Source organism: Pipra filicauda, unplaced genomic scaffold (genome assembly GCF_003945595.2).
Source record: "Pipra filicauda isolate LSUMZ 115617 unplaced genomic scaffold, ASM394559v2 scaffold58_size5111680_pilon, whole genome shotgun sequence".
Classification (NCBI taxonomy): Eukaryota; Metazoa; Chordata; class Aves; order Passeriformes; family Pipridae; genus Pipra; species Pipra filicauda.
Genome location: NW_024104742.1, coordinates 4,498,157 through 4,510,985, shown reverse-complemented (window position 1 = coordinate 4,510,985; position 12,829 = coordinate 4,498,157). Strand labels below are relative to the sequence as shown.

At 39.1% G+C, this 12,829-nt stretch overlaps 1 protein-coding gene across 2 annotated transcripts in view; it reads left to right on the top strand.

The window, feature by feature from the left end:
• Window positions 1-12,829, top strand: part of COL4A6 (collagen type IV alpha 6 chain) — a 116,048-nt gene that overhangs the window by 31,752 nt on the left and 71,467 nt on the right. For both annotated transcript variants that reach the window (XM_027716439.2, XM_027716438.2), the window contains exon 3: window positions 9,636-9,719. In XM_027716439.2, coding sequence (XP_027572240.1) covers window positions 9,636-9,719 — 84 coding nt within the window. The remainder of the gene's footprint in view (window positions 1-9,635; window positions 9,720-12,829) is intronic.

Genomic DNA, 12,829 nt, shown 5'->3' with positions numbered 1-12,829 from the left:
TGTGAATTTGTCTCAGTCCCTTTGAATTTCTGGGGCCTGGGATGAGATGCCCCTGGAACTAAACTAGGGTACCTGGGGAAGGTGCAGGAGCTGCATCTCTTAAAACAACCCAGAATTACTCAGCTGGGGGTAGGGAGCAAGTAGACTTGGCTGTAGCTGTTGTTTCCACGGGTTGGGCAGAATTTGGGAAGGGTTTTATTTCAGTTATCTCAGTCTTGAACTCCCAGCCTTGTGCCCTCCAACCCCTTGTTATTCTTCTCTGCCTGTTCTGAAGCTGTCCTCTCTCTTCCTTGCACCCCTTCACCCTTACCATTTGTACCTGCATTTTGGGATGTTACTTGCTTTTGCTCTCTTCCAACTGATGCACAGTTGTTATGTTTGCTCCCATGGGCTTGAAAAAGGTACTTTCACTGGACCACTGCCCTAGGTAAAACTTGAAAGGCCACAAAGAATCTGTTGGTTTAGATGGGTGCTGGGAAATAAGTTTTTTCTGTAGAAAACCTGCCTGGTCTCTGGCTACTTTTCTGTCTTCCAGTCACTCCACAGAATAGGCAGGAAGGCACTTGGGTTCACGTGCTGCTGAAACTCAAGTTGCTGCAGAGTATGAAAGGTGTGCCCAGAATTCTTTCTCCAGTGTCAAAGAAATCCATTTCATTTTATCATGCAAAGACTAATTTTCAGGTTTTCTTTTTTCCTAACCTTTGTTCCGTATGGAATGAAAAAAATGTATGAAATGTAGTATTTCCAGTTGATAACGTTTTTGCCCTCCCTGTCCCCTCCCAGAGATGGTTAGTTTGAAAAATGCTTTGCAGGACCACCACTGTGTTTGTAGAGGGCTTTCAGATAAATGTACTTGTAGATAAGCTGTGTTTAGAAACATATGGTTATTATCATCAGTAAGATAAGAAGTCTCATCAAAGTCACTTCACTGTGTTCAACTGTGGCTAGAAAAGGGAATTACTTAAAGAAATCCATGTTTAGTTACGTAAGCCTTCTTGCTTGGTGATATAGTATCTCAAATGCATGCTCTTGGTTTTTTTAACATAATTTACTTTTATGATTTTCCACCTGTTGCTTACTCTTTGTAATTCTGATATTTTGTAGCGTTGGAAAATTCTTAATTGCCCACTGATTTCTCCTCTGTTAGGGACTAAATGGGAAGCTTTGGGACTTCAAAGGCCATTTAGACTGCATTTGCTGCTTGGATGGGCCTTTTATGCAACTTTCTTTTGCAGAGTTGTAGGGCTGTAGATGAACATGTCTGATTTTACCCTTTTATTGCTTTTATTATTTTAATTTGTTTGCGTTGTTGAAGGTGCGTGCAGATGTGTGTACAATTTTAAAGATGTACAATATGCATAGCTCATTATTTTTTGTTTTAACATAAAGGAACTTATTTATCACTGACATTTACGCGGGCACAAGATGTTTGTAAATAGTACTGATGTCCTGGTGGTATTTTACATTTCTCATAAAGGATAAATGGCCAATCAAGAGTGCAAAGTAGTTAGCAGCTAAGAGTAGGCAGTTGTATGTTCCTGGGAGAAACACATGTTGTGACTTGATAAGTCCACTCCCTGAAAATAGAAGTGCTACACTACAAATAGCATAGAGGGTAGAGAAACAGCTCTGAAGATGTTTACTTCAAAAACCCACTTTTTTTTTTTCTTAATTATGTTTACCACTGCTGTGCCCAAAGGTTAGTTAACAACAAGGACCCATTGTGTACTGTCCAAAACATACATAGTAGCAAGGCATCTTTTTCCCCTAAAGGAGAGCAATTTCTCAATGATTCTACTCTTTGAAGTATTTTGTGGGTGGAGCACAAAGTGCTTCCCTGGTTTCTTTGGTGATTTTATTGAGCAAGAACACTCCGTGTGCGTGGTACTTTGCAGAGCTGATGTAGTAAATCTTTACCAGAGGGCTTCATGAACGTGACACCGTGCGATGCCTCACGGTGCTATTTGCAGTGGCTTTAGTCTATTCTTGCTTCAGTGACAAACCCTCCAGGGAAATCAGTGAGGATGGATCCAGGTACAAAGCCAGCTCTTATTCGCAGGATCACAAAATACAGGGTGAATAGAGATTTAGATGTCTGAATGAGGAAAGAAAGCAAACTTGTGAAGCTATAGAGTTAATCATTTGGTGCTGTAACAGGTAGTCTTCTGACAGTTCCAGGAGATGACTGCACAAGTTTTTATTTAGATAGACTATAATTATATAGACTTTCAGCTGCTTGGGCATTTTAGTCCTTCTGTAACTTGTGATGTAGATCATCTATTTAAAAAATAGGATGAAAGGTTAGGTGAGAGTTGTGGAGTTGTTTATCTGTCCCATCCCAAAAAGAAGGAGTGATCTTGATGTAGATATTGTAAGTAAACTGGAAAAGCTGGGTAAACTTTAAGCCTGTGGGCCATAATACTCTGCTAACTTTTGCTGCTCATGAGTAGTTCTTCATTGGTTCCACCCTGTCTGCAGCTGACGGGTGCCATCTATTTTGGAAATTTAATCTGGGGTAGGTATGTTAGTAACCTGAACATACAAATCCTGTGGTCGTAACCATTAGTTTGGGATACAGGCAGAGCTAATTGTTGATGTGTAAAATGGAGATGCCCAGACCATCTATGTATAATTTCCATTATTATTGACAGGCTCCCAGCAACGATTTCTTGCTACAGAGCAAACCCAGTTCTTAATCACTCATTTTCATTTTCAAAACTGTAGTCCTCTGGTAATTAAGCATGGGACATCAGAGTTTCTTTATGAGTGACTTGCTAATGTGACAAGGATTTTGAATACAAGGCATTATGTAGATTAGTTAGTACAGATTTGAAATCGCTACTGCAGTTATTAACAGAAGTACTTGCATTCCCTCCCCAAAATATGGATTTTGTATAATAAGAATTACTTGATAGAATAATGTGGTGGTTGAAGTAGTCCTAGGCATTTTTATCATGTACCATGTCATGGGAAGGGATGCAGGAAGTTTCCTATGTATGCATTCTGGACATACTAGTGGCATAAAAATGATTATGGCTAGTCAGGATTATTTCTGTCACTTTGCTGTGGAGAAAAGTAGCTGTCTAGGTGTTTTCAATGTCTATGGAAATGTGCATACTTGGGCATTCAGTGCTGTTCCTAATCCTGACAGGGAAGGAATCTGGAATATTCCAAACAGCTTGTTTTGTCCTATGGGCTAATCAAAAGAAACGTGTGCCATAATATTGCAGATACGTGAGCTGTATGTGCACAAAGCTGGAACGAAGCAGAACTTAGGGGATTTTGGTTATTTCTTTTGCCACTAGTTGATTTATTTGTTTAGGAGACAATTTAATGGAAGAAACTGGCATGCAAAGAATTGAAACCAACAGTATTCCTTTGAAGGGGATTGGTGATGGCTTCAGGAAAGGGTGGCTACACAAGCTGTACTTTGACAGTACCTTAAGGATGCAAACAAAATAGCAAAGGAAAAGGACCCTAACTAGAATCAGTACAAGTGTTGTTTATTCAAATGCAGTGAGGGTTGGCTGGCTGTAGCTTCCAGTTTGCAGCTTCCATCTCTGTTTTAGACAGTGTTTAATGCTGTGTCTGCTGAGCCTGCAGACCAAATTGTCTGTGTGAAGAACTGGCTCAAAAGCCACTTTGTCAGGAGGCTGTGCTCGTGTTCCTGGCTATGCATTTCCTTGTGCTCATCCTGCTCTTCACTGTGTCCCCAGGAGACAGATCAAGCATCCTTACACCAGCTGTGTCCCACACATAAGGCTACATTGACCCCTAGTGTAACTCCATCAGAGAAAGCCGTTACTGCAGATTTTCCTCTGACTCAAATCCAAAAGATACAGAGAGAGATTAGTAGTTAGCTTTGGTGAGGAGGAGCAGATGCAGCTCCCTCCTTTGCTTCTTAATCCATCAGCATTTTACCATAAGTATCACTAAAAGTGTGGTCAGATTCTACCACCGTGTTGCTTGGATTTTACTGTTTAATTAAAGCTCTGGAGCTTTCATTTCAAAGATGATTTTTTAGCAGATGGCTTTGGGGAATGATGCATTTGAAAATAAAATGCAAATAATAAATTGCTGACATATTTTCAAAGTTGGTGGTCTGTGGTGTGTACAAATTTGGAGGATGAATCACAGTGGACACATTCCAGTTTACCTTCTGAGATGTGTTTTGATGATAAGTACTATGAGCATTCCTTTAGCTTTTGGTGAAGATGCTCCTTCTCTAGTACTTTTGTTTAACCTATTTCCACAATGAAGGAGCTGAGGCCAGTCCTTTCCATTGGACTATAGGAAGAATAAGGTGATATTCAGGGTGAGAGAAGGGCTTAAAGTCTGGCTTTACATGTGGTTTATGAGTTAATATTTAAAGTAGGGTTTCTTACTTCTGAAGGTGTGTTTTTTACACTCTAATTCTGTTAGAGTCAATGAAAAACGCTTTTTCAGACTTTTCATGATTTTACGGCAGATTTTAATGTAGCAAATCATAGAGGAAATTTGCATGTGTAGAAAGTGGAGACCTTGAGGACTGTTTCTACCAATTTTATTTTATGAGGTCAGTTTGGTTTTGGTTTTTGATTTTTTCACTTCTTTGCCTTCCAGACACAACACTTTTGGTGCTAATGGCTGGAATTGGACTGGATGGGAAGGTGATGCTTTGGCATGAACTGCCTTAGCAACAAAGGAAAAGTGGCAGTCACTGAATCCTGTCTCCTACTGTGACTGGCTGCTGTATCTTATCAATATCTGTTGAAAGGGATTACCTGTTCAACAAAATTTTTCAGTTTCTTGCCTTTATAACTGGAAGGATGTTGCCCTGTGCTTAAAAATTGAAATGCTCCTGCAAATATTTATGGAAGCTTATACACACTTGCTTTTGTGCCAGCACTGTCCTTTCCTCTGACTAATCAGTACAGGACAACCCAGAGGTCTGTCCCTGACAGTCACCCCTAGTGCAGGTTTAGATATTCTTGCCACAGGGACTTTCCTGTTGTACCTTCTCAGTTACTGACAGCCGGGTAAAGTGCTGCTGAGCAGCAGTGGGGTATTGAGAACATTGTTTAAATAAAGTTTGCTCACTCTTCTGGCATTTGTCTTTTTGATGAATGTATAGGTGGCCATTATATCATCCTTCAAGTCTTAACTCATGAATTTAACTCCTAAAAGTCATAAAGGCTAAAATGATACGGTTAATGCAGCAGCATTGCATTGCTCATGAAGTGAACACAGATATTACATTTGATTGATTTTTTTGCTGTAAAAATGTACAAATATGTCTGAATGTCTAGTACTGTGAATATAGTTTTCTTGTTAGTCATCAGCAGATAATAGGATCCTGAACTATATGAAAATTGTTTATTTGAAGATTCCAGAAGTTTTCATTAAGTAGCTTTTGATCATGAAGTTTCTTATTATGATTTTGCTCTGTACTGGAGCAGTCCTTGACTTAAGTTAAGAAGTTACTGAAAACAAGTCTTGGGGAAAAAAATTTCATCCCTGTCATATCTCTTTATGCAAGTTTGAGATTCTTTCACTTTATCATCATCAATTTTTTTTTTGTCTTCATCTTTTTGTCTTCTTTTATCACAGACATGTTCTTGTTTTGGTGTACTTTACATCCTCCAGTTTTGCATGCTGGCATTCCTTAGAATCCATTCTTTTCTGAAATTTTCCAATTTATTTGCCCATTTCCACCATTGCTACTTTAACTTCCTTAAAAGATGATGCTTTTAACCTTTCTGCTGTCCTTTCCCAAAATGTGCCCTCACTCTGTTCCTCTGGGTTCGTTCTCCTAGCTAATTTAAAACCACTGTCTTCAGCCAAGGATTATTTAGTCTTTTAGTTGATTCTTTGATAGAGAGCAGAAGTTTTGAGGCAAAATCGAGCCTCAGCTCATGCACTGGAGCTGTGCTTCCTGGAAGTCTCCCACTGAAGTTCTTTGTTAGATGGCTTCCTCCTGCCTGGGCTGCAGGTACAATTTTCTTTGGATTTGCAGGCAAGTCCTTCCAGATCATGTGTGTTTATTCTGTGCTCTTGTGTGTTGTTCTAGAGGAGCTGGAACGAGCATGAGTCTGGGACACCTCTTGTGGCATCACAGCTGTCAGGTTTCTTTACTGTCTTTGGCTCCAGTCCAGAGCAAGCTGAAGTCAATGGAAAGATTTGAATGCCACTCCATCTACATGAATCAACTGTGCATAAATGCTTGATAGGGGTGCACCAGAAACAGGAGAGGAAAATTGTCCTTACACTGGCTCTTGGTTTTGAATGTCTTTTAAAAATAGTTTCTCACTCAAAACAATACTTCTTTAATAAAGTGGGTTTTTTCTACATTGAAATCATGCTAGCGATTCTTATGTAAGTTTGAAATAACTCAATTAAAAACAGTATGTGTGTTCTCAGAGTATGTATTTTTGTAATGGTGCTGCCATTTTATATTAATGGTTTCTATTTTCAAAATCATCAATGAAATGAAAATGGTGTATCACTTCTCTTATAATGGTGGTGTTTACCACTATAACTAGTACCCTTATTTCTTTAATTCTTATTGTTTCTCAGGAGCATATTCATCAACATATCTCAGAGCAGTTGGAAAAAAAACCCTTCCCTGAATACATACACAGAACAAGTGTGACAGGCTCATGCTACATGTTGAGGTTACAATCTATAAATGTTCAAATGACCTTGCATTCATATATTTGAATTGGAAAATGTATTAAATCTTTTCAGAAGAGAACATTGTTGTCTAGAATCTTATATGCAGCCTTTAGAGTTGTATTCACAAATATTACGCACATGGTTGTTTGCTATTTAAGTAGTTTAGGAGTGTCTGATGTCAGCTACTTCCCCTAAATAAAATACTCAGGACATGTAACACCTGGTTTGGAGCCAACTGGCTTTGCTTTGCTTCCTCTCCAAATGCCTTCATTCACAAGTGAGCAAGATGGCCCCTCATGTTGTGAAAAAGGAACCCAGAAATTCGTGGCAAACACAGTTTTACACAAAATATTTTCAATTTTGAATAGAGCTCAGTAAGAGTTTCATCCAGCTTCCAATAAATTCAAGGGAAAGATTTCTTTTGGCTTCACTGGGATTTTGACTGGAACCAATTTGCCGAGTGCAGCGCTGTGGGGAGCAGCACGAGCCGGGGCGATGGAAGGAGTCATGGCTTTTTTTATCCAGTCCTCTGCCACTGGGAAGGACCTGACTGCCCCCAGAGGAGGGGGATTTCTAGCAGGTTGAGCTTCACTGCTCTGAGACAGCAACTGCTGCAAGGCAGTGACCATGGAGGAGCCCAGACCTGTGAGAAAAGGAAGCTGCTTTGCCACTGCTCCCTTGTAGGAGGCAGCAGAATGGACAGAACTGTGGGCCCCAAGGGCTCGTGCTGGAGAAAAAGTTGATGGGAAGCTGAAATCTTTGAAGAACTTAAGGTTGAAAAAGTGTCTGGAAAAGCATAATCTGACTTCCTGGAGGCATGAAGCTGTCTGTGAAGAGTTTAAGGTTAAGTGTCAGGACTAGAGATGTCCATTGGCTAGCAATGGGGCCAGATTTCCACTGTGAAATATTCTTATAATCATAGCAAAATTTTTATCTTGATGCACTTCACTCTTAGAACAAGCTCATAAAATATGAATAATGCTTGTAATCAGAAATGCTCTCTCAGCAGTGTGTCTGTTAAGAGAGGGACCAGTTTTTATGTACTGAGCCCTTGCTGTTGCACATTGTAAACTCAGGTTCACAGTGATCATTCCTTGTCTGAGCAGGCAGTTTGGAGATGCTCTTACAGTCTATCATATAACTTCTTGAAACAGTTTTTCTCCTTCTCTTCACTATTGGGTGGTTAATTGTTTGAAGTTTTTTTGTTTTGTTGTTTTTGTTTGGTTGGGAAGTTTTTTGGTGTTTTGTTTTTGGGGTTTTTTTTTGGTTGGTTGGTTGGTTTGGTTTGGGTTCTTTTTTTTGGTTTTTGATTTGGTTTGGTTTTTGGTTTGTTTTTTTTTTTACCTTTAGTGCATTCTTTGTTTTCTTTCCCACTGCCCAGGGTCAGAATTGTCTGTCCTGTGTTTCCTGTTATGGTGCCTCTCTTGTAGTGTATCCTTCTTTCTTTCTGCTGCTCAAGTACTGTGTAAGAACCTCTACCATAGGATCTTAATGAGTAGTCCAAAAACCCCACATCTAATGGGGCCTCATCTGAATGAAACAGCCAAAAAGTCTGCAAAAGTAGTGTTTGCTTGGTTTTTTTTATGCTTGATGCCTCTTAGAATTGCTTGAATGTTGTTAAGACTATTTTACATCAAAAGACAATGCTCCTTTCTGGATAGGGAAGTATGGGAGGTTTGGATTTAAGGCTTTTTTTAATATCTGTTCATTCTAAAAATGAAGGTGTTTAATTTAGCAAAATGGAGTAAACATCTGGGTGTATAGAGGGGTTTTTATTTACCTTTAGCAGAAAACTGATCAAGTGATATCAGATTAATAACTTTCTCTGAGAAAGCTGATTCAAAACAGTTCAAAAGTTGAGAAACTTGTATGAATTGCTTTTCATTTTTCACGTTCCTCACTGACAGATGTCAGGAAATTTTAAAGGCTTTAAAAATATTTCCTGTGAATGCTTTTAGTAAGGAAATGTTCACTTCCAGTCTGAACTTGTTTCAGCACTTAGTTTGGTCACCTTGATATGCGGAGCTTTATATTTATTCCTGTCAGAGTTCCAAAACATAGGGACTGTACCTGGGCATGCTGGACAGTGAAAGTTTCCTTAGAGAGAGGTGTTCTTAGTGTGTGACTAAATTACAGTGCTCAATTAGCCTTTTTTCCAGGACTTCCAATGTTGTCAGTAGCATTGCAAGGCTTTTGGCAGCCCAGTATTTCAAAGTGGTTGAGTGTGGGAGTGGGTCAAGCTCTCTAAACTAAATTTATGTAGCTAACCTTTAGGTACTGACACAGTCTCTATTAGCTGGGAATTAAGTTTGTGATACAGGGACTTCAGATTTACATACTGTAATTATTCTTGAAATAACTAATGCTAGTGCAGTAAATTCAGAAAATATATTCAGTTAAATCCAAATTCATGGTGGTTTCCTGCTGTCTTCCTTGCACATCTGTTCTTAGTTTAAAATACCATCTTCTCTTATCCAGAAGTTTCTGTTCTTGTGACTCAGAGGTGCAGCTTCTTGTTCTTGGAAATGTGGAAGGATCCCAAAGTGAAATGTGTCCTGGTAATTCCTACTAATATAGATATCTGTGTATGCAGGGTGGCTGAGGCCCAAGTTGCAGTTACCAGTAGTGATCCTAGTCTAATGGTGTGCTGGGGATCCCAAAACATCACCTATTTTTATGGGTTTGATAGCCCTGGGGAGCACTCATCACCTTGCAGAATAGAACCAACTTGTGTCAATTCACTCGTCCTCAAACAAGTGCTAACCCAACTTTTTCTGTTTATTTGGTGATTTTGAAAATGACCCGGTTATGGAGAACTTAAAATGTAATTATATTTTGACCACTTCCCAATGAATTCACACAACAAACGTTTCCATGTAGGTGAAAAGTGCCGAAACCAAGCGTTTTAATTAAAGAAGATCTTCAGCTGGCAATCAGCTTTGAAATTCAATTTTCTTCTTCCTTTTTTCTTTTTTTAATAGGGTGGAAAGAAGTCCTACAGTGGGCCATGTGGGGGCCGCGATTGCAGCGCCGGATGCAAATGTTTTCCAGAGAAGGGTGCACGGGTAAGTTTGTTTTCACTAATACAACTTGTCCTTGTGTCTCTTATCAATCTTTTTATAAATAAACAAATAAACCCCAAGTTAATATGTGTAATTCTCAATCTAATGACCTCATGAAACCACAAATGATGAAGACCAGCTGCGTTTCAAATGTCCCTGGCCAGGATTTCAAAAGCCGTTCTATAGGTTTACAAATTGCTCTCTTTGCAATGAGTCTTCAATGGAATCTCATTTCTTTGTGATCTGAGCCCTAGTTCAAAAGAAGTCAGATGGTTTTGAAGTAGATTACAACAATTAAAATTAGGAAAATCAGAATAGTGTGGCTTCCAGTACAGATTTTGCCCAGCCCTTACTGCAATAGCTTCTGGTTGTGGAAGTGTTTTTGACTTGTGCATTTGTTTGTGAAGGAACAAGAACTGGGAGTGAGTCTGAGCAATTCCCTTTGAGAAAGCCATTTGTGTAGCTAAAGCCTCTCTGTCTGAAGCCTGCATTTGAAGCAACCAAATGTTTAAGCAAGACTTCTGTAAAAATCTTTTAATTTCCTTTGATTATGTGAAAAGACTATAAGTTTTATCTTAACGCCGCTGCTTTTCTCCTGTCTTAGGGTATGGAGTTACTGACTTCACTCTGCTTCAATTACATTGTTAATTTTGGTCCAGACACCACCTACTTAATATTTTATCTTAAGCTCTAAAGTATTTTAGCACATATGAAAATGAATCTTAGAGATTTTGGTTATGGAGATGAAAGGAGGAAAGAGCTGCATTGTAGGTACTTGAAGAATTGAAAAGGTTTGAGGAGGAGGGAAATAATACCAGTTGTCTTGTTTAATAAATCAGTTGTTCTTCCTGAAATCATATTGAAAACTCATCCTTTGTTGGAAAACAAAAGAAATTAAGTCTTATTTAAACACCAGCGGTCCTGATTTTTTTTTTTCCTTTCTATTTCAGTGACACAGTATGAGTATATTCAAGGCATTACTTTCTAGGACTGAATTTAGGAAAATGTTGCTATTTCAAAATGATTGTCAGCATGGGCTTAAATGTTTTCCTAATTGCAGACAGAGTTGAGCGTGGATGCTTAATTGATAACTGATGATGTGTTTGCTCTGGAAGTATAAAAATTCTTTCAATTCATCGTGTGGCAGAGCAAAACCAGGTCTAAACAGATAAGTGGAAGAACTTTGCAAGGAAGTTCTGAACATAACCTAGAATACAAGCTAAAGCCAATTGCTCAACACCTATTGTGATTAGATACTGTAAGGGACAGACCTCGTTTGGTTCTGGAACACAATATCCTGTAAATGCTTTGACCTTTAGATACCAATGAGCATCATTCTTCTGTCTCTTTACATTCCCGGGGTTCAACTTGATTGTTTGAACTGGCCACAACGCTGTTGACCTTGCAGTTTGAGCTCTTGGCATCTCTTTTGTTAAGATGTCACAAAGATTTTAGGCTGTTTTCATTGCTGACCTGAGAACTCATTTGGCTTTTAGCTTGTTTCTTACGTGACCTGTATCAGTAGGCATTTTCAGTCCTTTAAACACGTGTTCCATCCTACCGAGACCTGTCCGTGGAGCAAACTGTCTGCTGGGAGTGGTAATCTTTCCCTTTTACAACACTACTTCCATCAAGCCGTACTGAGCCCTGCTGACACCTTCTTGGACATCTGCAGGCAGCTACTGGAGGCCTGCCATGCCAGAGGATAAGGAGGTGACTGGCTGAACTGGGAAAGCGGATGGGGTGATTATGTATCCTACAGCACGGCTCGTTTCTTGCAGGACACTGTACAGCCCGAGGCTAATTCCTTGGCTTCCTGCCTAGCTGCTTCTCCATTGCTGCAAAGCCTTTAAGTTCAAAAAGGCAAATGGGAGACGGGACTTTGCCAATGCCCTGAATCCATATTTTGTTTAAAAAAGTGTTTCAGCTGTCAATTTTGCACAATTAAACAGATCGGAACAAAGCTAAGCTTTCTTTTTAAAGAAAAGAAATAACTAAAAAGCACAAGAAAAATGACAATAAGCTGACAGTTTAATGAGAATAATATTGGCAGTGTCCTTAAATGTCCTCCTCAAATGCACTTCAGATCAAGCTGTGATGAATTTGTTTCTGACCAGATATTTAAAAAATTTATTTGGGCAATAAAAATGTCAAAACTGCTTGATTAGTGAAAGATATTCCTAGAATTGGCATGTAGACATGTAGAACCCACATGTCCACATGTTCTTGTTTTTGCTATAGACTGTTAGGGCATGTTCAAGATATATTAAAAAAACACCAAAACCCGTAAAGAAACCTCAACCAAAAAACCCAAACCAGTATAATCTCTCTATCTTGAAGAGTGAGCTTATTAGAAGACTAATCTCTATAAAGCGAGTCAGCAATTTGTGGAATAATTGAGATTCTTTTCTGAAGGAAGGGTGGTACAGTACTTGTCCAGCAGCCACTTCGACAGTTCTCCCAGCAGATTGGTAAGGCACATCTCCTAAAAGAGCAAAATTTCCTTTGTTAGTTGTCCAAATACTTACATTAAATTTGAAAAGCCTTATTGCTATCTTGTACCCATTTTGGGCTGTTGGGTGACGTTTATTGTGCAGGTGAGTGATCTACAGCTAGAACATTTTTGGGACTGTCAGAAGAAATTATTGTGTTTAAAACAGTGGTTTTCATTCCACTTTCTCACTGTTTGCCCACAGTTTATGGGCAGAGATAATGCCCTTTGAAAATATCATGCTGTATTGGTGGCTCTCTTGCTAAGAAATGCACTGCAGAGAGGTCAGCAGGGACCAGGAGGCATTTTCCATGCTTGCAGAGTATCAAGAAGCACTAAATAGTAGGCAACCTGCACCATTTCATTTTGCAGCTCATTTTGCATTTGTTTATAATAATGTTGGCTTTTTTGTTTTTATATGCTGTCAACTACTTTCAAACACTTACAAAGATAAACTAGCAGACACAGTCCTTGTTGCATGTATACCTTCTCCTGATGCCTGTTCACTTATCTTGGAATTTATAACAATATTAGAGTTCGTTTTAAACTTTGCTCAGCATGTGTTGGAGCTAATCTTTCATTTTTTCATCGTCCCCCACAAAAATAGAAATTAAGGAAAAAA